This window comes from Prionailurus bengalensis, chromosome A1, assembly GCF_016509475.1.
Source record: "Prionailurus bengalensis isolate Pbe53 chromosome A1, Fcat_Pben_1.1_paternal_pri, whole genome shotgun sequence".
Classification (NCBI taxonomy): Eukaryota; Metazoa; Chordata; class Mammalia; order Carnivora; family Felidae; genus Prionailurus; species Prionailurus bengalensis.
The window spans coordinates 5,281,927-5,306,154 of NC_057343.1; the positions used below are offsets into that span (position 1 = coordinate 5,281,927).

General features: G+C 43.8%; 1 protein-coding gene across 5 annotated transcripts in view; it reads left to right on the forward strand.

The window, feature by feature from the left end:
- The window catches only part of LOC122480709 (phospholipid-transporting ATPase IB), a 606,753-nt gene that overhangs the window by 145,813 nt on the left and 436,712 nt on the right, over nt 1-24,228 (forward strand). For all 5 annotated transcript variants that reach the window (XM_043575482.1, XM_043575463.1, XM_043575477.1 and 2 more), the window contains exons 7-13: nt 4,688-4,761; nt 6,642-6,711; nt 7,703-7,830; nt 9,076-9,187; nt 15,451-15,616; nt 20,806-20,933; nt 21,780-21,857. In XM_043575482.1, coding sequence (XP_043431417.1) covers nt 4,688-4,761; nt 6,642-6,711; nt 7,703-7,830; nt 9,076-9,187; nt 15,451-15,616; nt 20,806-20,933; nt 21,780-21,857 — 756 coding nt within the window. The remainder of the gene's footprint in view (nt 1-4,687; nt 4,762-6,641; nt 6,712-7,702; nt 7,831-9,075; nt 9,188-15,450; nt 15,617-20,805; nt 20,934-21,779; nt 21,858-24,228) is intronic.

The following is a 24,228-nucleotide window of genomic DNA, read 5'->3' on the forward strand; positions in this document are numbered from 1 at the left end:
CTAACTCCAATCCAAGAGACCTTCTCCCTGGTCTCTGTTCTCCTAACCTAAAACCAGTTTTTTGAAGATTTTCTAACTTCGGAGAGTCTCGCTTCTAACATCTTTGGTGGGAAGAGTTTTGGGTGTAAGATTGACTGTAGAACATAAATAGATGGAGTGGGGGTTGGAGACCAGTCTTGTTTCAGTCCTGAAGTTGGGTGGCACGACCCAAGTCTTAACTTGACGATACTGACAAGGTTTGCCTCCGTGTCCCTGGAAACCTGAGGTTGGGAGGGTTTGGGGCTGGTGAGCGTTTCTTGGCAGTTCATGGTGATGAACAGAAAACCTAGAAGAAATACGCTGTCCCATCTGGGTATCTTGCACCTGATAAAATTAGCTTTTGAAGTGAGCCTCTGTTTTACCTGGACCATCTTAGTGGTCATAAGATTCTTTTGGGGGTGACTCTCATGACTTCAGAATTTGAAGCTGATTAACATGATTTCAAAAGGAAACTGCGTTTTAGAGGGCTAACTTAACGATAGTTTCTCCTGTTACACATTTAATAAGCAGTGGTTAAAAATGCCTCTAGGGGCGCCTGGTGGGCTCAGTCCGTTAAGCAGCAGACTTGGCTCAGGTCATGACCTCACGGTTTATGGGTTCGAGCCCCGCGTCGGGCTCTGTGCTGATGGCTCGGAGCCTGGAGCCTGCTTCGGATTCTGTGTCTCCCTCTCTCTCTCTCTCTGCCCCTCCTCAACTCGTGCTCTCTCTCTCTCAAAACTGAATAAACATTTAAAAAACTCTTTTTTTAAAAAAAATGCCTGTAGAATTTTTTACTTTGCAAAATGTCTGTGATATAGTGCCTACAGCCTTCAGTTTAGTTTTTTTTTTTTATTTTGTTCCGAGACCTATTAAGTCCCTTTATAGTGTTTTGTGATAACACTTTAACCTTGGTAGCAATCTAGAAATCCTGTATTACGAATACTAATCGACCTCCCTCTTACTTGGAAGTAAGTGGTTTGAAATTCTTGACTTCACAGGTTAGAAATGCCCCCAGTGCTGTGGCGGGGGGGGGGGGGGGAGGTTCAAGGATTTCCACTGACTTAGGAATGGCCTCTGTTTCTCTAAGATTCCTATTGCCCGCCCCCGCCTCTTCCTCCGCCCCAGATAGCCATGGACAGTGATCTGGATTTGGGATGTTTACTCGAAACAGTAGAAAATGGAGTGATGATCTCTGAATTCCGGGTCCAGGAGGGGATAGCCCCACTGACCCCTAAAGCTTGCTACTGTTTCCCACACACACATTTGAAGTTAGAAAAAAAACCCAAACCAAATAACTCTTCTATGCTTTGCCACATACATTTTTAAATTTCGTTTAAAACACTTGTGCTTGTTTAAATGGAGCTCTTAGCATGTACTAGAGACAGTGTTAGGCTCTGGGGAATGCAAAAAACAGTACAGCATGGCCCCTGCCCTTGAGAAACTGCCTACAGTGGTTCTCAGCCTTGGTGTGGGGCATCCCAGCTGCCCTAACGCTGACTGCTGCCCGGGATGTAGTCTTAAGAAAATGTCTGATTCTGAATTTCCACAGGGCCCTCGAATTTGCATTTGTAATAAGTTCTCAGGTGAGGCCGCTGCGGCGGGTCCAGACTCCTGCCCCAGCACCCCCACGGGTAGTGGGAGCGGCAGGCAGCTGAATAGAATGCAGTGCACGTACTGAGCTCTGTGTAGGGGCGGGCTTGTGGAACATACGGGAGGGACTACTAGTCCAGCAGTTCAGAGGAGCAGAGGCTTCTCTCACGGGATGCGCTGGTGTTCTTGCGAAGGATGAACGGGAGGTAACTGTTTGGAGAGGGAAATGCTCTTCAGGACAGACGGAGGTGGGTGGGCGGGAAAGGCGGGCACATCTACACGGTGGCTCAGAGCAAGGTGGAGAATAGGGGAGAAGACAGGGGAAGCTATCTTTAAGCTTCCCAGAGCCATAAAACTCCCACCTGGAACGGTAAAGCCGGAGTCGGCAAGTCCTCGGGCTGTAGCTGAATAGTGAAAGCTCTTCTGTGCCTCTCGAGAGCTTTGGTTGACTTGAGGAGACCTTTGAGCTTGTCCTTCAAAAATCAGAGACTTGAGAAACCCCCTGAGGCTAGAGTGGATTCAGGGGTTCAGAGGGGGGGCTCTGTCTCGCCTTAAGAATTCTCATTCTGGGTAGCGTCACACGCGCAGGAGCCAACCAGGCAATGGAACACCAGATAGAAAACCATTTTCAAGCACATTTCCAGCGAAGTCGTTTTTCATGCACATCAGACTTCTTAGTACTTTGTCAGTGGGCTACAAATGCCTCTGTATGGAAATAACTAAGATGGGGGGGGGAGCCCTAATTCCCCTGTCCTCCCACCGGGTTCCCAAAAATGCCACTGCCTTTTTCTTATGAAAACATGACCAGGTTTCCTTTCTCATTTTTAACTAAGTGCTTCTTCTGATTTTTTTTTCTATGCAGTTAAACTCTTCACATAACATGCGTTTACGTTTTAAACCATTTTCAATCTTCATAAGCATTCCTTGCCTTTGAACCGATGGTTGTCGCGATAGCCCTATAGGCTCTGTTCTTTGATATTCTTTTTTTTTTTTTTAATTTTTTTTTTTTACATTTATTTTTGAGAAACAGAGTGAGACAAAGCGTGAGCCGGGGAGGGGCAGAGAGAGAAGGAGACACAGAATCCAAAGCAGGCTCCAGGCTCTGAGCTGTCAGCACAGGGCCCAATGTGGAGCTCAAACCCGTGAACCATGAGATCATGACCTGAGCCAAAGTCGGACGCTCAACCGACTGAGCCACCCAGGCGCCCCTGATATTCTTTATTATGGAATACGGGGTATACTTCTGTGCCTGCCCTTTGCCGATAGGTTGATATACAGTGGTTCTGGAATTTAACTTTTACCACCATTCCCTATATTGAGCACGGTTCCTTACTTCACATGCTTTGGTGAGTGATACAGAGCACTGGCAGGACACCTGTTTAGCAGACCTTCCTTCTCCTACTAGAAAGTTAGATACAGGCACCTGCCAGGGGCATTCTCCCAGCCTGAAAGATCCAGCACTCTTTCATAAGCATCACTTTCATAACTACTCCGTTTGAAGTTCCTGATTTCCGAGAGAACAGAAATGTGTGTTAGAACACGAAGCAAGGACCTAGTGCCCATTTTGAGTTTTGAATTTGTTAATGTGTGCCGAGAGCGGCCTTTGTTCCCGTGCTGTCAGAGAATCGTGGCATCTCTGACTCTGACACTCCCAGTGTTCTTTTGGTGTCACTCCTGCTGGTAGAGACTAGCGCTCAGCACATGCCTGTTCCATGCCGAATGCTTGTATGTACATCCTTAGTCATTGCATCAGCCCTCCCAGGTTAAGTGTTGGTCTTTCCCCAGTAAAAAAAAAAAAAAAAAATATTTATTTTTGAGAGAGAGCGAGAGAGTGAGCAGGGGAGGGGCAGAGAGAGGGAGACACAGAATCCGAAGCAGGGTCGAGACTCTGAGCTATCAGCCCAGAGCCTGACGCCGGGCTCGAACTCACAGACCGCAAGACCATGACCTGAGCTGTGGTCGGACGCTTAACCGACTGAGCCGCTCAGGCGCCCCGAGGTCTTTCCCCATTTTGTAAGTGAAGACGCTGGGGCTCGGAGAGGTGAAGGGCTTGCCAAGATTGTCTAGTGTCTGTGAGTCTCAGATTTGAACCTAGGTCGGCCTGACTTGAAAGCCCAGACTCTACCTACCTGGCTGCTTCTGTGACGTTATTTAAAGGATTTCCAAACCCTTGGCCATGGTGTTCACGGTTGGCAGATTAGGGCCTCTTTTCCTTACCTTGGGGTCTTCTGTCCAGGGGAGTCTGTTTCCTAAAATGGTCTCTGACTTTGACTATGACTTTGTTTTTGTTTGTTTGTTTGTTTTTGGCAAGTGAGGCTATACAAATCTTCCCCATTGTATGTGGTATGTTTCCAGGGGACCTTTCAGGTGCCCTGTTCGTGGGTGAATTTAGTATTGCCTTTGCAGTCAGACCACGGGCCAGTTGCACGGTTTTGAATCTGGGGTCTAATGCTCATTGGCTGCTGTGTGATGTTGATCGTGTGATTCCTCTTTGAGCCTCAGTTTCCCTGTTTGTTAAATGGAGAAAATCTGTGTTAACTCAATTGCTCCTTAAAATAACCCCATGAAATATGTGCTGTGAACCCCATGATACACACAGATGCACACGGAGTTTACATCGCTTGCTCGGAGTCATATAGGGACAGTGAGGAGTCCAGCGGGGGATTTGAGCCCGGCCTTCAGGCTGGCTCTGGAGCTGTACTCAGTCCCCCCCCCCCACCCCCCCTACTGTGTATAGCTATGGGATTGTTGTAGAGTTCAGGGGTGGAATTTGCAACTGGACGGAATCATCATGAGAAAAGGAGACCTTGATAGTTGTTCTGACTCATGTGTTTCCTTACTCTCCCTTTCTGTTTTTGTTTTGTTTTTCTTTTTCATTCAGCATCCACTGCAGAGAGGCCCTATTACCATTTGTAGTGAAAGACTTTGCTTCCGTTCTTGTCAAGGAACATAATTTGGGCTTGTGTCTTGAATTTCAGGGCATAATTATATAGTAATGTTTTCCTCAAATATTTAACCACCTTAGTCACTGTTTGTGCTTGCCTTTCATGCTCCTCTGACCCTGTCCCTGGTTTTCTAGGTGGCGGTGGGAGACATTGTGAAGGTCGTCAATGGGCAGTATCTTCCAGCAGACATGGTCCTGCTATCCTCCAGGTCAGCTGTGCTAATGGGCACGTTTTTTGAAATAAACGTTACGAACAATAAAGCATCAAATGGTGACTGCGGGAATCACAAGGCACCTTTTTGCTTCCACCCTCCGAGGCACCAGCCCCCCCCCCCCCCCCCTCTCTCTCTCTCTCTCTCTCTCTCTCTCTCTGGCCTGTTCTTCTGTGACTCGTCATTTGCCTCTTTTTTTTTTTTTTGTTTTTCCTGCCTTGATCCTGTTTTGTTTCTCCTATTCATTCCCGTGTACTTCTGCAAAACTCTTCTATGTTTATTGGTTCATTTTAGTCTCCTAGCTGTTGTGGGCTATTTGTCATTCACCGGAAACATTCCAGAGCAGGGGAGTGATTCCTTCATGGTACCCAGCTTGCAGCATCTCTGAGACCTGAGAACCAGTCTCCTGGTGGGTCCAGCCGGGAGTCTTCCCGTGGAACCTAGGGTCTCCTTTACTAGCTGCTCAGAGATCTGGGCCGTTTTTGCAGCATAGACACGATCTGCAGATAGATCTGTTGCCCCTCTGTTTCTCCACGTTTTGTCCCCCTTTCCGCCCAAATGCCATTGCCACATTCTCCATGTAGTTTCGTGCTGGCAAGGTATCACCAATCCCTACGTGACCTGAATCATGGACCGTGTAGTCCTTGACTTCTCCTTGGCTTAATACATAAAAGTGACTATCAAAGAAAGGATGCTAAAATTAGGATATGAGTAAACTTCTGTTCATGAGTTCAAGATTAAATTATATGATGAGACTAAAACTCCCTGTATTTATGTACTGTGGGGAGTCCTAGATACTCACACCGTTTGCATTTTCTCTGACTACAGACAGTGCTGCTTTTATTGGATCTGATTGCATGTTGGATTTTAAGCCTTAGCATGAATTGTCTTGCTCGAGCTAAAAGGTGTGACAATAGAGTCCTAGGCCTATAGAGGAGGAAAAATACCACATAAGGCAGGATTCACGTTTGTCCCTCTTGATTAGTAATGGCAGAAATAGTGAAATGTGGATCATTTGACAGTTTGGGCTGTGAATTTTCACCGTAACCCTCAGAAAACCTGGTTTTAATGTGAGATTGTCCCAGCTGACCATGTGTTCCTAGGCTGCTCACTAGTGTTTGAGTCTGTACATTGTGCTAAGCTGTCCGCTGAGTCCGTCATCACACTTAATATCCCCCAAACCCTTGCTGTCCCTGCTATTTACATGAGGAAACAGAAAGATTGAACAACTTCCAAGTCCACACGTGCCACCAATGTAGCAAGAGGAGATTTGGACTCAGCCAGTGGCTTGCAGGTTCCGTTCTCTTAACCACTATGATTAGAAGTAGGAATACAGTATCTTCCATGCTTCTTCTTCATATGTGCTGTCCTTAAAAGTAGGCGTTTGGATTAAAAAGTTACCTGTTGACACAGTAAAAGGTGCAGGGAAGGCTTGCCAAGCCTGTGTCTTGATTCCTGAACGGTGGCTGTTAGCGTTCTTCAAGAGATGTGTTTGTTCTGGCTATGCCTAGGGTAGCTCTTTTGGTTGGGAGCAGACTGAGTCTCAGACTCTAAGGGTCATCCGGACACAGTAGTTGGGTCTTAGCTGGAACATCTTGTGTTTCCCTCAACCCACCAATCCCCTTCTCATTCTTCTTCAGTTATTTCTGTTGCTTAAGGTCAAGCAGCCATTATGTGGGGCCCATAATGGTGGATAATTGGGCGGACCACTTGGTATTGGTGTTGAGCCCCAAAGAGGAGGGTCTTTCTGGTCAGTTACTACTGAAGTGGTTGAAGGGCCAGTCAGCAGACACACTTTCTAGTAGGGACTTTATGAGCTGGGAATTTGGGGAAGGGATCTTACTGACCTTTGGCTTTTGAAATTTCTCTTTTCATAGTGAACCTCAGGCGATGTGTTACGTTGAAACAGCTAATCTGGATGGGGAGACGAACCTTAAAATTCGTCAGGTAAAGTTACCTTTTTAGACTTGTGCTGCTACGGAGACCCCCCAGTTGCCAATTTGGTCCACTGTACCAGTCAGTGCTTTTCCTAGAGATAAAAAAGGAATCCCTGGGAAGAATGTGGCTTTTATTCTGAAGGGAACCTCTTCAGAGTGACAGCAAAATTAAAATAGTGAGCTTCATCCAAGTATGAGTCACGAAGGGTATCTTGCCTTAATTTATGTCCTAGATTTCTGCCTGTTAGTGCAGATGGAAAGACATCCTGTCAGCTAGGTTGAGTCACGTGGTGGAAAGGGCAGCATCTATATGGGGATATGGAGTAGACAAGGTGTGGGTACCTCACTTTACACTATTGTTTTAACTGAGACTTTAATTCTAGAGAGTTATATTTTAGGTATGAAATTTCTGTGCCTTAAAACTGCTCTTACCATATGTTTTCATTCTAGAATGAAAAGTGGTCTTTAATATAGTACAAACTGTAAGCATTTGACATGTACATTTTCTGCATAAAGTTGAATTTGATAGTTCTGTCCATGTATTTTTCTTTCCTACCTCAGGTACTTGATGTAGGTAGTTTTTTTTTTTTTTTCTGTTTAAAGAAGAGTTGCTAAGTGCTAAATATGATACTCATATAATACTCTATTAAAAGGCTGCTTTATTCTGTTTTTATGACTTGTGTTAAAATAGAACTGATAGAGTGTTCACTCCATAAGGTGTTTGAGTACGTGGTTACTTGAACATGGATGTTCCCAGCACAGTCGTAGAATCTGAACTTTGTACTTCACTGAAATCTTTGGAAACTTTTGCATTAGGTTGCTATAGCGAAGGCTGCCTGTAGAGTCTGTCTTGAGGGTCCGGTGGTTTGATTTGTCAGCCTCCCCAGTTATTCCATTTTTGCTGATACATTATTTCTTTTGGATTAACAGTGGGGTTGCTGAATGCCGTCCCTAAACCTGGAAGATTGTGTTCACGTTCCTCTTTTGGTTTAACATTTTAGGGTTTGAGTCACACTGCTGACATGCAAACAAGGGAAGTATTGATGAAGTTATCTGGAACCATAGAATGTGAGGGACCCAATCGCCACCTCTATGACTTCACTGGAAACTTGCACGTAGATGGGAAAAGGTATCACTTTTCACTTTGCACTTAGTTTTTTTTTTTTTCTGTGTTGTTGTTGTTTGTTTGAAATGGAGCTTTGGAAACTATCAGTTTGTTTTTTGATTTCATGATGTCTTAAAATCATGAGATTTTGTAGGTTTCGCTTAGATATGAGAGACTGAGCTTTTCCCAAAACACAATTTCAGTCCATATAAACCTTCCCTTAAATTTAAGGAAAGAACTGTTTTTTGTCAAGAAAAACAGCCTGAGGATCTGAAATGAGGTTAACAGCATGGACTGTTTTTTCTGTGTGTATTACCTACCAGGGAGGAGAGATGGTTTGGGCTGCATAAAATTGTCCAGAAAAGCAGAAGAGAAGCATTGAGGGGTATAAGAGCCAATCTGTTTATTAGAGAAACGTCCTTTTGGGTTTTTTTGGCAAGCATTCTTCTAAGTAGCATTTGTGTTTATGGAGTTGAGTGGAAGGAAACGCAATTACCCCCACCCTTTTTTTTTTTTTGAATATTCACGCTCTGTTGTCTGTATTCTTTTGTCTTTGTCCTCTTGACATTTGTTTGATTGTTAGAGAGTCATTTTTGTCCTTACGTTGATGCGCAGTGTCTCCCTTCTGCCCATCTTTAATCTGTGTGCTCCTTATCCATGCTTCCCACCTTTGCATTTTGAACAGACCCAAAGGGAAGGATCTGATCATGGGAATCAACCCAAAATAACTATGACAGCTGTGACTGCTTTCTTGGTTTTCATTTAGCATGCAGAACCATTCCGTGTTCCATATCTTCATTTTGAATTTCTAAATTATCACCCAGTCCCTTATTTAACCATTAAGTCATCCTTGACAAATTTGATATTATAGCTCTTTTGCTTCTTTTTTGTTGTAATAGTCTCTAAAGTAAACTGGGTTTTCCAAATGAATAAGCTTCTGGTTATTTTAGCAATTTCCTTATTGGGTGTGGAGTTTCATAACTGGGTTGTAAGAGAACACGATTCCCTCTAACATTTTTGTAGGAAAAACAATCTATATTTTTTTTCCTCGTGGTGATAAATGGATAGGATGACACTTTTTTTTTTTTTTTTTTTTTTAGATTAAGGCATTGGTAACCTTTATTGCCCCTGTGTCTCAGTGCAATAATTCAAATTTGACTAAAAGGAACAATCAAACTAATAGACTAATTGTGGGTTTATGTTTAAGGGAAAAGCTCATGCTCATGTGTCACACTATCATTAAATATAAATGTTGTTTCTTATTTTTAGCCCTGTTCCCCTTGGGCCCGACCAGATCTTATTAAGAGGTACACAGCTTAGAAACACTCAGTGGGTCTTTGGCATAGTTGTTTATACTGGACACGACACCAAACTCATGCAGGTAAAACATTTCTATGCTGAAAAACAATGCTGGTTTTAGAATTGATTTTTTCTTTCCGTTTTTCTAGAGTAGAGAGTGTAAATGCAGGTGTTGCATTTGGGAAGCTCAAATTTGTGACCTAAATTTGGAAAGGACGTACCTGATTCCTTGGGTAGTTTTTCCTGGATTTCTATGATCGTATCGCATGTGTATTATCTCTTGCCTGAAATATCGATGGTCTTTGTTTTCCAGACTGAGGGGGACAAACAGTTCTAACTTATTTTATCTTCTGCACTTAAGCGGGGATTCATTCTAACTTCCTTATTTCTCTGCTTCTCTTCCTCACCCTGTGAATTAGGATTTTACAGTAAATTGTCCTTTTAATTGAACCCTTGGCAATGTAAAATCAGTTATTTTTGAGTTAATGTTTATTCTTCATACACCAAAAAAAAAAAAAAAATTAAGTTGAAATGATTTTGCTCTTTCTCCCTGATCGTGATTTTTAAATTATTATTTGTGGGTTTGAAGCAGCCCTCCTTTGTATTATGATGTGTTTCGCCAGACAGGTTTTGAAATTCTGTATAAATCAGTGTCCTGACGTGTCATTTCTCACATTTCTTTGGTTTCGTTTGGCATCTTACTTTGCTAACGGTTGCTGTTCATGAGAATCGGCTTTCGGCTTGTCTGCTCTTTAGTTTCGCTTCCGAAGCATATATCTGACTGTACTTCTTCGTTCAAAAACATTTAGTGACCACCGTGCCCCAAGTCTTGAGCTGGCCTATATGGATGCAATAGTGAAAGGCCCAACTCACCCTCTGGGAGCCACATGGACTAAGGAGTAATGGGGAATTGCCAGGTAGCGCAGTCAAGTCCTGTGGGTGACTACAGAAGGGCCGGGCCCCCCAGGATTGGGGCCGTTAGCGGACTCCGTGCTAAAAGCACATTTTAGATGGAGGGTTAGAGAGAGGGGTGCTCTTGAGTTGGTCCGCTCTTTTAATCAGATGACGGAAGAGGAGAGAGTTAACTGTTGACTAGAACAGATGACGCGTTGGAGCCCACGTCCGCCCCAGCTGGGAAATCCAACGGAGTCAGGGTGGCGGGAGGTGGAGGGTGAGGAGGCTTCAGAGGCTCGTGAGGCTCGAAGGCTGCTGCAGCTGCTGCGTGACAGGCCGTGTGGACTGCTCGTCCTGGGGTTTCTTGGGCGGAGAGACCTGAGAGTGAGCCGGGGGAGGGGGAGGCCGACGGTAGGACTGTGGGAGGCTGGGAAATACGGGGCTGAGAGACCACGCATCTGGCGGTCGGAGCTGTGGTCGTGAAGACGGGGTGATGGCAGCCCTGGGGCCAAGATGGATGCCTTAAGCCAAATGCTCACCTCCTGGGAGCGTGGGGGCCATGGCCGAGAGGTCGGCGGACTCGCTGAGGGAAGAGGCAGAAGGCGGCGTAGCCGAATGACGTGAATGTCACGGGGGAGCGTTTTAATGTGGCATCAGAGGCATAAAGCGTCAGAAGTGCCACCAGCTTCCGAGGCCGAGGCATGTAAGCACCCTCTGCTTGAGGGGCTTCAGGGAAGGAGTGCCCTCACCTGGGTAAGGAAAGCTCCCAGCGGTGGAGGAGGAGGTCGCGGAGAAGTTCCGGGCCTGGGATGGGATGGCATGGCGTGTTGGAATGGCTGCGGGGGAGGGGGGGTGTGTATGAGAGGGTGGGGGTCCGTGGCAGCCCGAAGAATAAATAGTTAGTGAATGCTGAGGCCCTTCTTGGATGGCTCACGATCCTTCGGTGAATCCGAGAGGCGTCTGGTCTGTCCTCCCGACTGGGTCCTCACCAGTTCAGAGCTGATTAGAACACTCCACTAACCAGCTCACTTCTGTTTTGTTTTGGTTTTTAAAAAATTTTTAATGTCTATTTTTGAGAGAGAGAGAGAGAGTGGGGGAGGGGCAGAGAGAGAGAGGGAGACACCGAATCGGAAGTGGGTTCCAGGCTCCGAGCCGTCGGCACAGAGCCCGACGCGGGGCTCGAACTCACAAACCGTGAGGTCGTGACCTGAGCCGAAGTTGGCCGCTTAACCGACTGAGCCACCCAGGCGCCCCAGATCACTTGTGTTTCGATGGTGATGTGACATAGGTGACAAAGAGCTCAAGTTTGGGGCCCCAAGACCGGTGTTTAGATTGTGCATGTTACAAATTTCACCCCTCTCTGAGACTCCTTGTATGCTGGTTGTTTTTTTCAGGGTGACATTGGTAGGGTAGCTTTGTAGCTAAGGTGTAAGAGATAATTAAGTTATGCCTAAAAATGATCTCATCATCTTGTTATTGAGCAAGGTGTGCGCAGTTACCTCATGAAGTTTGCGTCTCGGGAGATGGGTGCTTCTCATCACACCTACACGTGATAAACCCATGCGAGGCTTGTTACGTGTTGACTGAGTGCAGAATGATGGAAAGCCCCAGAAACATCTGTGCTAGATGCACCGTGCCTTTAGGACTGGAACAACAACTAAAAATAAGGAGCTTTTAAGTGGAATATAATATAACACCTGTAGCTGGAAACCGTTCTGCTTGTGAACTAACGTTTTTTGTCTGTACGTGTGCTGCTTGACCACAGAGAGGAAGCACAGTTGCTTTAGGGGTCTGCTACTTTTGTGTTCGTTCTTTAAGCTCTTCCCGCAGTGTCTTCCACTCTTCAGAGTTCCCTTGTTTCAAGTTGGGTGTAGTTACACGTGGAAATATTTTCAATATTACAGTTTCTGTTGGTTGATTTAATGGGAAAGGGGTATTATCACATTAATTACAGCAAATACTTAGTGCCTTCATTCATCGTTCTAAGCAATTTGCATGTACTAAATCGTTTATTCCTCACAATGGCCCATATGAGGAAGATACTGTTGTTGTGCCCACTTTCTAGATGAGGGCGCTGAGACCGAGTGTCTAAGTAAGTTACTGAAATGACATACCCACCCGGTAAGAGGGAGAGTTGGGATTCAAACCTAGGCAGTATGGCTCCGGAGGGCATGTTCTCACTAGTTGCTCTGTTGACGACTCTGTTAGGAGAGAAGAAAATGCGTGAAATTTAGGTCAGTTGGAAGCTTTTTCAGACTCTGACATTTTCACTGGTTTCTGTTACAGAACTCCATTACTCACAAGTAGCAGCGTTTCCTAAGAATTTTGTAGAAGGATTTACAATGCTAGTCAGAATTAACATTACACGCTCATCTCTGCAAGTTGAGATGTTCAGGGAATGGGAGTGAGTAGGCAGAGCTCGGCTCTCCACGAACTACGTGTGATTGAAGCTTTGGGCTCTAATATTGGACATAAGATAGCTTTTCGTAACCCTGTTCACTGGCCAGGACTCAATAGTTGGAAAAGATCAGAAGCCAAGAAACTAATGAAGTCACAGAAATGATGTGTATTGTAATTTTTTTTTTCTCTCTGTGCCTCCAGTGAACGTTTGTTAAAAATGATACGATCTTGGGGCTCCTGGGTGGCTCAGTCGGTTAAGCGTCCGACTTTGGTTCAGGTCATGGTTTCATTGCTTGTGAGTTTGAGCCCCACATCGGGCTCTGTGCTGACAGCTCGGAGCCTGGAGCCTGCTTTGCATTCTGTGTCCCCCTGTCTTTCTGCCCCTCCCCCGCTCACACTCTGACTCTCTCTCTGTCTCTCAAAAATAAACACGAAAAGATAAGATCATGAGTTTTAAAAGATTGGGATAGGGAGTCTTGGAATGGGTCTCTTGCTCTTTCCATAAGACCAGAGGTGATATGTTGTCCCCATCAACCTGTAGATGGGATTTGATTTTTGATGGGTCAACCTTCACTAATAGACTTCCATTTAGATTCTAAAGGAAATTTTAAAGTCTGTAAAGGACAGGGGTGCCTGGGTGGCTCAGTTGGTCAAGTCTTCGACTTGATTTCAGCTCAAGTCACGATCTCACCGTCATAGGATCCAGCCCTGCATGGAGCATGGAGCCTGCTTGGGATTCTCTCTCTCCTTCTCTCTCTGTCCCTCCCCCATTCATTCTCTCTCTCTCAAAATAAACATTTTAAATTCTTTTTTTTCTTTTTACTACTTATTTTTTGAGAGAGAGAACGAGAACGTGCATGAGTAGGGGAGGGGCAGGGAGAGAGGGAGACACAGAATCCGAAGCAGGCTCCAGGCTCAGAGCTGTCAGCACAGAGCCCGACGCGGGGCTCGAACCCATGAAGCGTGAGATTGTGACCTGAGCTGGAGTCGGAAGCTTAACTGACTGAGCCACCCAGTTGCCCCATAAAATAAACATTAAAAAAAAAGTCTGTAAAGGACAAATAATTCAGAGAACTGAAGTGAAAGGGAGAAGAGAGGATATAAAGGAAAATGCTGCTGGGCTGTTTAAATACTTAAGCACTTCAAAATTGCCAGTGAAATGATTCCCCACCTCCCCACCCCTACAGGAAACCAGATCACGAGGGTGGCATTTGTGGGTTTGGTGACAGTTTCAGCGATGTTGTGGAACAGTATTCTCGAGGGAACATAGGGATGGCTTGCTCCCTGTTTTCATCTTGATTTTGTTATGTTGTGACTTGATCCATGTTTTTATTTTTGGAGACCTTCTCATCCTGGGTTTTTTTAATGATCAGATGAATGAAAAATAGTGAAGAGTCATGAGTTAAGTTTTGAACAAGGCACCATTTTTAAGGCCAGCGAGTGCCCTTCAAGCTTTCAAATCACCCGATTTTCACAAACCAGTGTTGGCACCTGAGAGACCAGGCTCATGACTCCTGGAGGGAGACTTGCAGACCGCAGCCTGTGTCCTTCTGCCCCTATCCAGTTCCTGGCTCCTGATTTAATCCAGGGGCGGCTCACCTCCAGGAATGGACTATTACCATCTTCGGGGTTACTATGTCAATTCCCTATCACTGCTCTGCTGTAACAAATTATAGGGACTCAGTAGCTTAACACAACATGAAGTCGTCATGTTATCTAGTTCTTTAGGTCAGAAGTCTGATATGGGTCTCACCCCTGTCACGACCCCTGCAGGACAACATTCCTTTCTAGAACACTCCAGGAGGTTCTAGAGGAGAATCTTTTCCTTGCTCTTTCCAGCCTTCTAGAGGCGTCCTGAACTTCTTGGTTCGTGACCCCTCTTTTCCATTGTCAAAGACGGCATATTGTACGTCTTGGACTAGTCTTGTGTCTCCCTCTGACGGTAGCCAGGAAAGGATCTCTTCATTTTCTGTTTTTAAGGGCCATGTGATTAAATTGGACCCACTTGGCTAATCTAAAATAATCTCCCCAAATCATGTCCTTAATTTAATTATATGCAGAGCCCCTTTTATCACATAAAACAACGTATTTACAGGGTCAAGGTATTAGGGCATGGGCACCATTGGGGAACCATTCATTGTTTTCCCTGGCGCAATTAGAATCAGAATTTTTAGTAAAATGACTTCAGGTGCATAACTGTCCAGTGTGAACAGTTCTACTGACTTTTCCAGTGCTAAGAGGATGTAGTCCCAAATTTTCTACCCAAGAAGCAGCGGTCCTTGAATCCGGCTTTAACGAATCTTTCTAAACTGACTTGCCGACACTGGCCTCTGTTTGAGCTGGGATGGTTTCCCCACTGGCAGTCAGGAATTAGACCGTACATGTTTGTTGATGGTTAGGCTGTCTTCCACTTTTGTCTTACTTTCCTCTCTACATTTTGTTTATAATTCAAGACTGCACTCAGATTTCTCACGACCACTAGAGTTTTCCTCATGTACCTGCTTGTTCCTTGTTGACTTTTCCAAATGAGCCCTTTGTCCATTCATTTTGACACCTAATCATGTCAACACCTATTTTGTATTTTCGGTGTCTGTGTGTCTGTGTAGGTCTTGTTTTCCCTCCATTTTGAGGGGAAAATACATACTTGAAAAATAGTTCTTTGTATTTTAATTGTAGAGCTATGTTACTTTGGACATTCACTCTAGATTCTTATGGTACAGAATCTTTAAGTTTCTCTTGCATTAAAAACATCCTGTTTTAAACTGACTTTAAATGATTTAGAACTTGTTTTCTCAGATTGCAAAAGTAGCCAATTTTGTACTAAAATGTAACATTAAGTACAGATTGAAGCGTGAAGAGTTGAAATGTGTTCTTTATTTCAAACGTTGATTCAGGAGTGTGGTGCACTTTTTAATTCCATTAGTTATTGGGAAAAAATACAGTATTTTACTTTTTATGTGTTGAATTTGGTTAACTTGCCTCCTTTTCTCCCCACTCCTTAACCTCAAACCTGTTCTGTGACACTTACTGATTTTCACTGCTGTTGTACAGAATTCCACAAAAGCACCTCTGAAAAGATCGAATGTTGAGAAAGTGACCAATGTGCAGATCCTGGTGTTGTTTGGCATCCTCTTGGTCATGGCCTTGGTGAGCTCGGTGGGGGCCCTGTACTGGAATGGGTCTCAAGGTGGAAAGAACTGGTACATCAAGAAGATGGGTAAGTGTCTGGATGGAGTGCTTGTTGAAGTAAGATTAAACCAGTTTTGGAGAATCCTTTCAAGTACGGTTTATGTGGGTGGCCATGCCCATCCTTCATTCTTTTGGCTACTCTCTATAAGGCCAGCCTTTTTGGAAGATTAGGAGTCATGTGATGAAATGAAGATTGACATATTTGGGGATTGTTTTATATTCAAATGATTATATTTTTAATGATTTTTTTGAGTTACTTTCTTAGTGGTTGCTCTTAGGGATTAATGTCTCAGTTTATGAGCATCTGCCTCTAATACTAACTTAATTCCAGTAAAATACAGAAATTTTACTCCAGTATGGATTCATTTCTTTGCCTGCTTTGCGCTATTGTCATATAAATTAGGTCTATGTTATCAACCTAGTAATACATTGTTATGGTTGTTGCTTTATATAATCTAGTGTCTATTAAGCAAAAAGAAAAAAAATGTAGAGTTGTTTTACATTAACCTACTTATTTACTATTCATGGTACTCTTTATTTCTTCCTGTAGATCTGAGTTACCAGCTTGTGTTATTTCTTTGCTTCATAATAGCTTGGTCCTCTGATTCCTTTGTGCTGTCCTATATTACATCTGTATATAAGTCCAACGGTGCAATTTGCCGTGTTTTTTTAAATCCAAAAGAAAGGATAAAGAGAAGTACCTGTGTAATTACTTGTACTGATATCCTTTGTTCATATGGATTTAATTCCTGTCTGGTGTCCCTTCCTTTCATCCCGGGGAATTTCCATTGGTATTTCTTGTAAGGCAGACTGGATAGCAACAAATTGTTTTCATCTTGGAATGTATTCGTTTCTCCTTTGTGTTTGAAGCAGAGTTTTGCTGATACAGGATTCTTGCAGAATTCTTGCTTGGTGTTCTTTTCCTACCAGTACCTTGCACGTGCCATCTCACTGCCTTCTGGCCTCTGTTGTACTGATGAGAAGTCAGCTGTTAATCCTACTAAGCTTTCCCTTGTATGTGAGTGATTTTCCTGTTGCTGCTTTCACAATTGTCCTGGGTTTTCAGTAATTTTGAGTTTCTTTCATTTGGAGTTTGGTGAGCTTTTTGGATGTGTCCATTAATATTTTTCATCAAGCGTGGGAAGTTTTTTAGCTACGATTTATTCAAATATTGTTTCTGCCACATCTTCACTTCCTTCTCTTTCTGGCAGTTCCATTATGCACATATTGGTCCACATGATGGGACTTTATTAGGCTCTGTTAGTTTTTCTTATTCTGTTTTCTTTCTGTTCTTCAAATTGGGTAATCTCTATTGATCTGCATTCGAGTTTGTCTGTTACTCTCCTCTGCTGCCTCACGTCTGGTCAGCTTCACGGGGATTTCTTTAATTTCAATGATCATACTTTTCTGTTTCAGAATTTCCATTTGGTTCTTCTATCTTTTTATCAGTGTTCTCTGATCAGTCGTTGTCATCGTGCTTTCTTTTAATTCTTTAAACAGTTTCTTTTAGTTCTTTATAATAGCTTTGAAGTCTTTGGTCCATCATTTGGGTCCCCCTCAGAGGCATTTCTTTTTGTCTTGTTTCCTTGTACGTTTCATATTTTTGCTGTTGGTTGTTGAAACCTGGGTGCTTTAGATAATATGTTGCAGCAATTCAGGACGGTTTCCTCTTCCTCCTGGGGTTTGTTGCTGTTTTTTGTTTACCTGTTTAGTGACTTGCCTGGAAAAATTCTGTAAAGTGTTTTCTCCTGCCTCTTACTGCTCAGTTTTAGTCCCATGTTTTTAAAACTGTTGAGATGTATAGTTTAAGCTATATCAAGGTTTTTAGTATATTCCTATTTGTGCTACCTTTAGCCCTTACCTAGCTTGAATGTTTTCATCACTGTAGAAAGAAACCCTATCCTCATTAGCACTCACTCTTCTTGGTTTTATCTTTAAGCCTGGATTCCTAGGGTCAGCATAGCTTAGGGGTCATGCAGTGATTGGTCAGAGGTTGTGCTTAAACGCCTTGAGATAGTAAGGTCGTGCTAAAACTCCTTTGTTGTTTGATCTGTGTGTGGCTGTGGAATACCTTCAGTGTTTGGGGAATTTAAAGTCTGACCAGATTCAGCCGGGGACTGGTAGTTCGTAAGTCTCTCTCCTAAGCAAGTGCAGCCTTGTGCGTGGACATGATTTTCTGGACCACCAGGGTGGAGTGTGATCTTTCCAAGGTTTCTTCGGTCATTTATTTCCACAGATATCCCTTTTTGATTTCTAGCTGGCCTTCTGTTTTGTTTGTTCCTACTAGTACCGTGAGATGTATGTCTTCCCTGATTGTTAGCCCCTCGGATCCCTATTCTTTTTGGCGTGCCCTCGGCATGGCTGTTTTCGTGCTGTGTTCCAAATAATGACATCTTCCTCAGGCTAGTCCTGTCCTGACAACCTGCCTTCCTCTGGAGTCGCGGCCTGCCTCACCCTGGGATAGAATTTCTCATGGAGCTGGGGTCGGGGGCATGAGAGACGCAAGTCCCGTCTACCCACCCCGAACAGAATTTGAGCATCATGGCTCAAAGGGAAAGAAGAGGGAAATAGCCTCTGACTTAAATGCCAGAAGTTTCCACTTAGATTAAGTAGATATTTTTAAATGCATGCTTTTGAATTTTTTTTTGTAGGCACTGTGATTAATTTCCAACCACTTTAACTACTTGTTTTTGATAATTTTGTCCAGTTCTATTGCTTCCTGTTTTGAGAGATTTGCTAAGCTTCTTATAGAGCAATTCCAGAAGACAAATCAATTTAATGAAAAAATATTGAGAACTAAATTTGAATTTTAAAACTTTTGAATCTTTTCTTGAAGTTTTTGTTATTCCTATCTTTAAATGTATTTTGGTTAAACTGTCAAAACATTTTTTTCCTTTTCTAATTATCTCATGCAGAAAAATCAAACACTTTTAACTGCTCAGGAGAACTATTGTTGCAACTTTCACAAGTATGACCAGGACTCAAGTTGTAGGTTGGATCAACACCCTTGGTTTTGTTCTTAAAATTTGGATTTGGGGGGCGCCTGGATGGCGCAGTCGGTTAAGCGTCCGACTTCAGCCAGGTCACGATCTCGCGGTCCGTGAGTTCGAGCCCCGTGTCGGGCTCTGGGCTGATGGCTCAGAGCCTGAGCCTGTTTCCGATTCTGTGTCTCCCTCTCTCTCTGCCCCTCCCCCGTTCATGCTCTGTCTCTCTCTGTCCCAAAAATAAATAAACGTTGAAAAAAAAATTTAAAAAAAAATTTTGGATTTGGACTGTATTATATGTCTAGCTTCAAATATGAAGACTGATACTTTCTGTACATACATAGTTTCAAAATATCATGATCTGGATAAATAAACAGCATTGGCCACTATCTTGGTATACAGGATTTGTGGGAACTGGCACTTAAATTGCCTAATGGGGTGCCTGGGTGGCTCAGTCAGTTAAGCGTCCAACTTTGACTCAGGTCATGATCTCGTGGTTCATGAGTTCAAGCCTCCCATCGGGCTGTGGGCTGACTGGTTGGAGCCTGTGTCTCCCTCTCTTTCTGCCCTTCCCCCACTCCCCAAAATAAACAAACATTAAAATAAATAAGTAGCCTAATGTCAAATTCCAGTACTAGCTGGATGATTTATGGTGGAAGAATGGTCTCTCTGTCCCACCCATAATGCTCTCTGCTTTGTTTTCCTATGGAAAAGTTGGCGTAGCTCTGGCAAGAGCCGTCGGACTTCACATTCGCATTGTCGGTCTTGGAGCTGTGACTTCGTCTTCTATCAGCTTCTGTCCTCGCTCACCTCCACTTGATTGCTTTTGTTTGGCTGGATGAACTTTTATGCATAGGGTCTCTCCTGAATGTACTCTACTTACTGACACTGTCTGTGATGATCCGAAGCAATTTTTGGCCTGTATTGAAACCTGACATTTGAAATTTCTTAATACGCGATTCTCGTCGGCAGCTCTTCCTGAGCAAATTAAACCTCGGGGACATTTGTCGACTCTTGGTACTTAGAGATGCTGTTGAGCAACTATATAATTCAAAAGAACAAGATAGCGAAGTGACCTGTTAGAAAGAAAAGAAGCATTTGGCAGGGAAAATAGAAGCCTTAGTGGGTGAGAAGAAGTGAAGGGTTGGGGCGAAGGTCACAACAGCCACTGACCAGCTTGTGCCCCCCCCCTGTCATCCTTCACCAGCCCTTTATCTTGCCATCACAACTACCCTCTAGAACTCTACAGCTGAGTCAAACCACCGCCATTGGACTAATGTCCTGGGGAGGAAAAACTCAACTGGGGCTTCAAGTCCCTACAAACTCCTAATCTCCAATCCTAGCCTTCGCTTTCTTGAGACACCCATTCCCCTCAAGAGGCATTTTTAAATCCAGACCTTCAGCCGGCTGCGATCCTCCCTCCCCCCTTGCCGAGTTAAGATCATACCACTTTTTCCTTCAACCGGAGTGTCATGCTCATTAGGAACAGAACTTTTCTCTTTTGGTACGGACCTCTTTTCCCTCTCCTGGTCCCTGTTCCTGGCCACCCTGACTCTACTTCTGCCTTGGATTCTGTCCTCTAGGGGTCTTGTTCCATCCTTAGGGGTCCTCCTCTGTTAAGATTTCCTTCTCTTACCTTCAGTAAATAGGCTCCGGTCTTCCTACCTCTCTCTCTTTGCCCGCCACCAGTGACACTTGCTTTTTTGTACCTTACACGCTCTTTGGAGGATTCCAAATAGACTCTGACCTTATTAGCGAGGTCGTAGATATTCCTTACAGCCATTTGAAATGCCTGCTTTCTTTTCTACGTCCTTTTTGGTTAGCTGGCTTGTCTCTTTCTGCCAAAATTGGACTAAAGCCTCCTCCGGATGGCCTTCAGCGACTATGCCTTCCCACTGAAAAACCTCCTGTCCGGGTTTCAGCAATGCCCTACGAACTCCTCCTTCAGTAGATGTAGCCTGCTGCATGGACGGTGAGGGGCGTGCTGGCTCCTGCTTCCTCTCCTCCCCCACAACCTCCTGTTAGAAGCCAGCTCTCTGGTGGAAGGGATTCTATTAACAGTCTTGGTATGCACTGTATGCCACGTAGTAGGTGCTCACAGTGTTGTAACTCGGAGCTCTCAATTTATACATAAACCACGAACGTCTTTTAGAAAAGTTCCACAAGATTAAAGGAAAGGGAAACTGAGTGGAGACGAACTAAAGCTCACAGATGCTCTGCTTTTCTTCCACAGACACGACCTCGGATAATTTCGGCTATAACCTGTTGACGTTCATCATCTTGTACAACAATCTGATTCCCATCAGTCTGTTGGTGACTCTTGAGGTTGTGAAATACACTCAAGCCCTTTTTATAAACTGGGTGAGTATCACAGCAGAGCTTCAAAGTTGGGTGACTGGAGCAAGGTCAACCAGTGTTTTCTCCCGTTGGCTCAGAGCCTCTCAGGCGAGCTCCCAGGAAAGGAAGAACGTGGTTAATTTAGGATTGGGTCTGGGACTTAAACTGGCCAGACGACTGGCAGGGGGTCTCTGGCAAGGCTGTCGCTGAGCCGGTGGTGGCAAGGACTAGTTGCCTGGGACCTCCGCCTCCCGGTCTGTGAAAGGGGAGGACGTGGGTGCCCATTCAGGGGGTCCTTGTGAGGATTAAGTGAGATAATGGAGGCAGAGTGCTCAGCGGGCGAATGTCTTCGGGTGAGTGGGGACGAAGTGGCTGCAAATGCGTTCCTGCATTTACAGTCTAATTAGTGCCGCAGGAAAGGTCTCGTAGGTGTGTCTGTTTTAGTGTGCACCGTATATCAAATTCACCGTGACCATATACACTTGGATTCTGTTGCGAGAGTGGAGGTGGAATTTTTCGGGAGCTACCGTGGCCATTAAGCAGTGAAGTTCAGCCAGTGCTTGTAGACTGGGCGCCTTCCTGTGCATTGTTATTTGATCTTGCCGGCAACCCTGTGAATGAGGTATTGGCTGATCACAAGCATGGGTTGGACTAGGTCATGCAGTGATCGTCTTGCAACCAAATCTTCTGTGTATAAATTGCATATTGTCTTCTATCACAGTGTTCTCTATACTAATGGCCATTGTACTTCCCCACCCAAATGACCATTTCTACTATCAGTTGTAGCCGCTTTTCTGCATTGATCTGAGTGAAGGACTAATGGTATTTATTGTCTGAAGCGTCCTCCCCACCCCCCTCTCTCTCTCTCAGGACACAGATATGTATTATCTAGGAAATGACACCCCTGCGATGGCCAGGACCTCAAACCTTAATGAAGAGCTGGGGCAGGTGAGAGCTTCTCTGGGAACTTTGGTAGTGGTGACATGAGCATCTGGGGAGGCCAGTGCTAGAACCATCAGACATTTTGGAAAAATAGTTCTCTGGGAATGTGGTTTTGATGTCTGAAGATACATATTTATATCTATATCTACATACATCTCTCTCTCTCTCTCTCTATATATATATATATATATATATAATATTGAAAGTACAATATTACTAAATAGAAATGCTAGTTGGTTTTCACCTGCTTTTTTGAGGCATCAGTGTATTTTATTACCTAGAAGGCACCTGCAAAAAAATTAACACAAAAACTAAAATGCAACATTAGTTTGGATATTAACATTGTTTATCAGGAGGAAATGATGGGGAAAACCGTGATTCAGACATGCAGGTATTGGGTAACCTTACAAAACATGAGGGAACTAATTTGAAGGGACGTAAATCTATTACATTTCTCACATGTTTTAGATTTTGTTTCTGGAACATTCCGGGGAACGAGTTTCTTTTCTGCTCTCACCTTTGAAACCCCTGTTGCCTTTAATGAGTTGCGTTTGCGTTTTATCTTCATCCTGTGTTGAAATTACTGTAAGGAACGCCCTCTTTTGAACACAGTGGAATTAAAGGTTGTAATTTCCTTTTGTACATCTTATTTAAACCTCCCAACAGCCCTGTAAGGTGGGTGCTATATATATATGTCAGACTAAATTTGCCTCCTCTTTGAATGCTTTTTTAGTTTTTCAGGTAAAGTGAATCTCTCTTCCATGTCTCCATGACAGTCCCTCCAAATGTAAAAACAGTAAAATAAGAGACACGATAGTGACGTGGTGTCTATTTCTGTCCTGAACCTTTCGAGTCTATTCGAGGGTGTGGATGTGCCCAATGTGAAGTCTTTGGTTGCCTTGGTCGTAGTCTAACACGGTGCTCAGTTGACCATTGTTCTCAGGACCCGTTAAGTTGGATCCGAGTAATTGATGGATTACAAGTGCTCACGTTGTACCCAGGATAATAATTCATCCTGATTGGGAATATGGGAAAAGTTTGCTTGGGGTCAAGCTACCTAGTTTTGACTTGGAACTTAAGGATAAGTTAAAATTCAACAGGCAGAATGAGACCAAATCTTGATAATTCCTTCTTAGAAAACTTTCATTTTTAACGTTGTGATACAATATTTTAATTTTTAAAAAAGAGGGGCAGAAGGAAACTCTGCTTATTGGAAGGCTGATTCTACTGAATTTTTTATACCCCTCGACCTACTGCATGTAAAAATTTACTTACAGGGACACCTGGGTGGCTCAGTCGGTTGAGCATCCCAATCTTGGTTTTGGCTCAGGTTCGTGAGTTCAAGCCCCTCATTGGGCTCTGGGCTGGTAGCACAGAGCCTGCTTGGGATTCTCTCCGGCTCTCTCTGCCCCTCCCCCACTCACACTGTTTCTGTCTCTCTCAAAATAAATAAGTAAACTTAAAAAAAAAACACTTATGGTTGAAGCATTAATTACCCATACTTCACTGATTTTTATTTCTATGTAATAGTTGACTTCTTTAGGAACATTACTAATTTTCCTTTACTTGAAGACCCTTTGATTGCTGTAAAAATAATTCATAGTGCATTTGCTTCTATCGTTTCATTAAGAGAAAGTACAGAATAAATATTCACACATTAATCCCTCTTCCATAAAACAGTAAAGCATGGCTTCCGCCTTGTGATCCCTGGAGTACATCCAGTAGCAATCATGGCCCCTCTTTAGAAAACCACTGAGAAACTGGAATTTTTACAGGAGACAGTTCTGTTAATTATTCTCCCTTCACCAATCCATGACCTCATTTCCCAGATGTTCTGTATCTTCTGGCCAAACTCTTTGTTTCATAGATGTGGAAAGCGGGGCCCAGAAGGAGGAGGTGACTTTCCCAGAGTCCACATTAACTAGTTTGTGTCCAGAGCCTGAACTGGGCAGCCATCCTCCAATGCTCTTGAGCTCTTTTCCGTCTTCCCCATCACATGATCCACTGGAGAGAACGTAACTCGCACAGCACATGTGCATTTGGAGTTCATCTCTTTTCAGCTAATCGTGACCTCTAGAAATTTCTCTTTTCACCTTTGTATATTGGGAGCTTTGTGTGTTAAATCTGTAAAACTTTGTATCTCAGAAGGTTCTATAATCTATAGCACGTCTATGCTGCCTCTGTGTAATCTTAACTGTTACTATGATGGAGGACCTTCATGTTTGTTCTGTGTTGTTTCAGGATATGCTTTCTTAATCCAATTAGGAGTGGAGTGAGAAAAAATGTCTTGAGGGTTGCCCAAGTCTGAGCTTGTTGTCTTGATATATTGAACGCTTAGACCAGGGTGCCGTATGAGATCGTGGGACTGTCCTGGAGA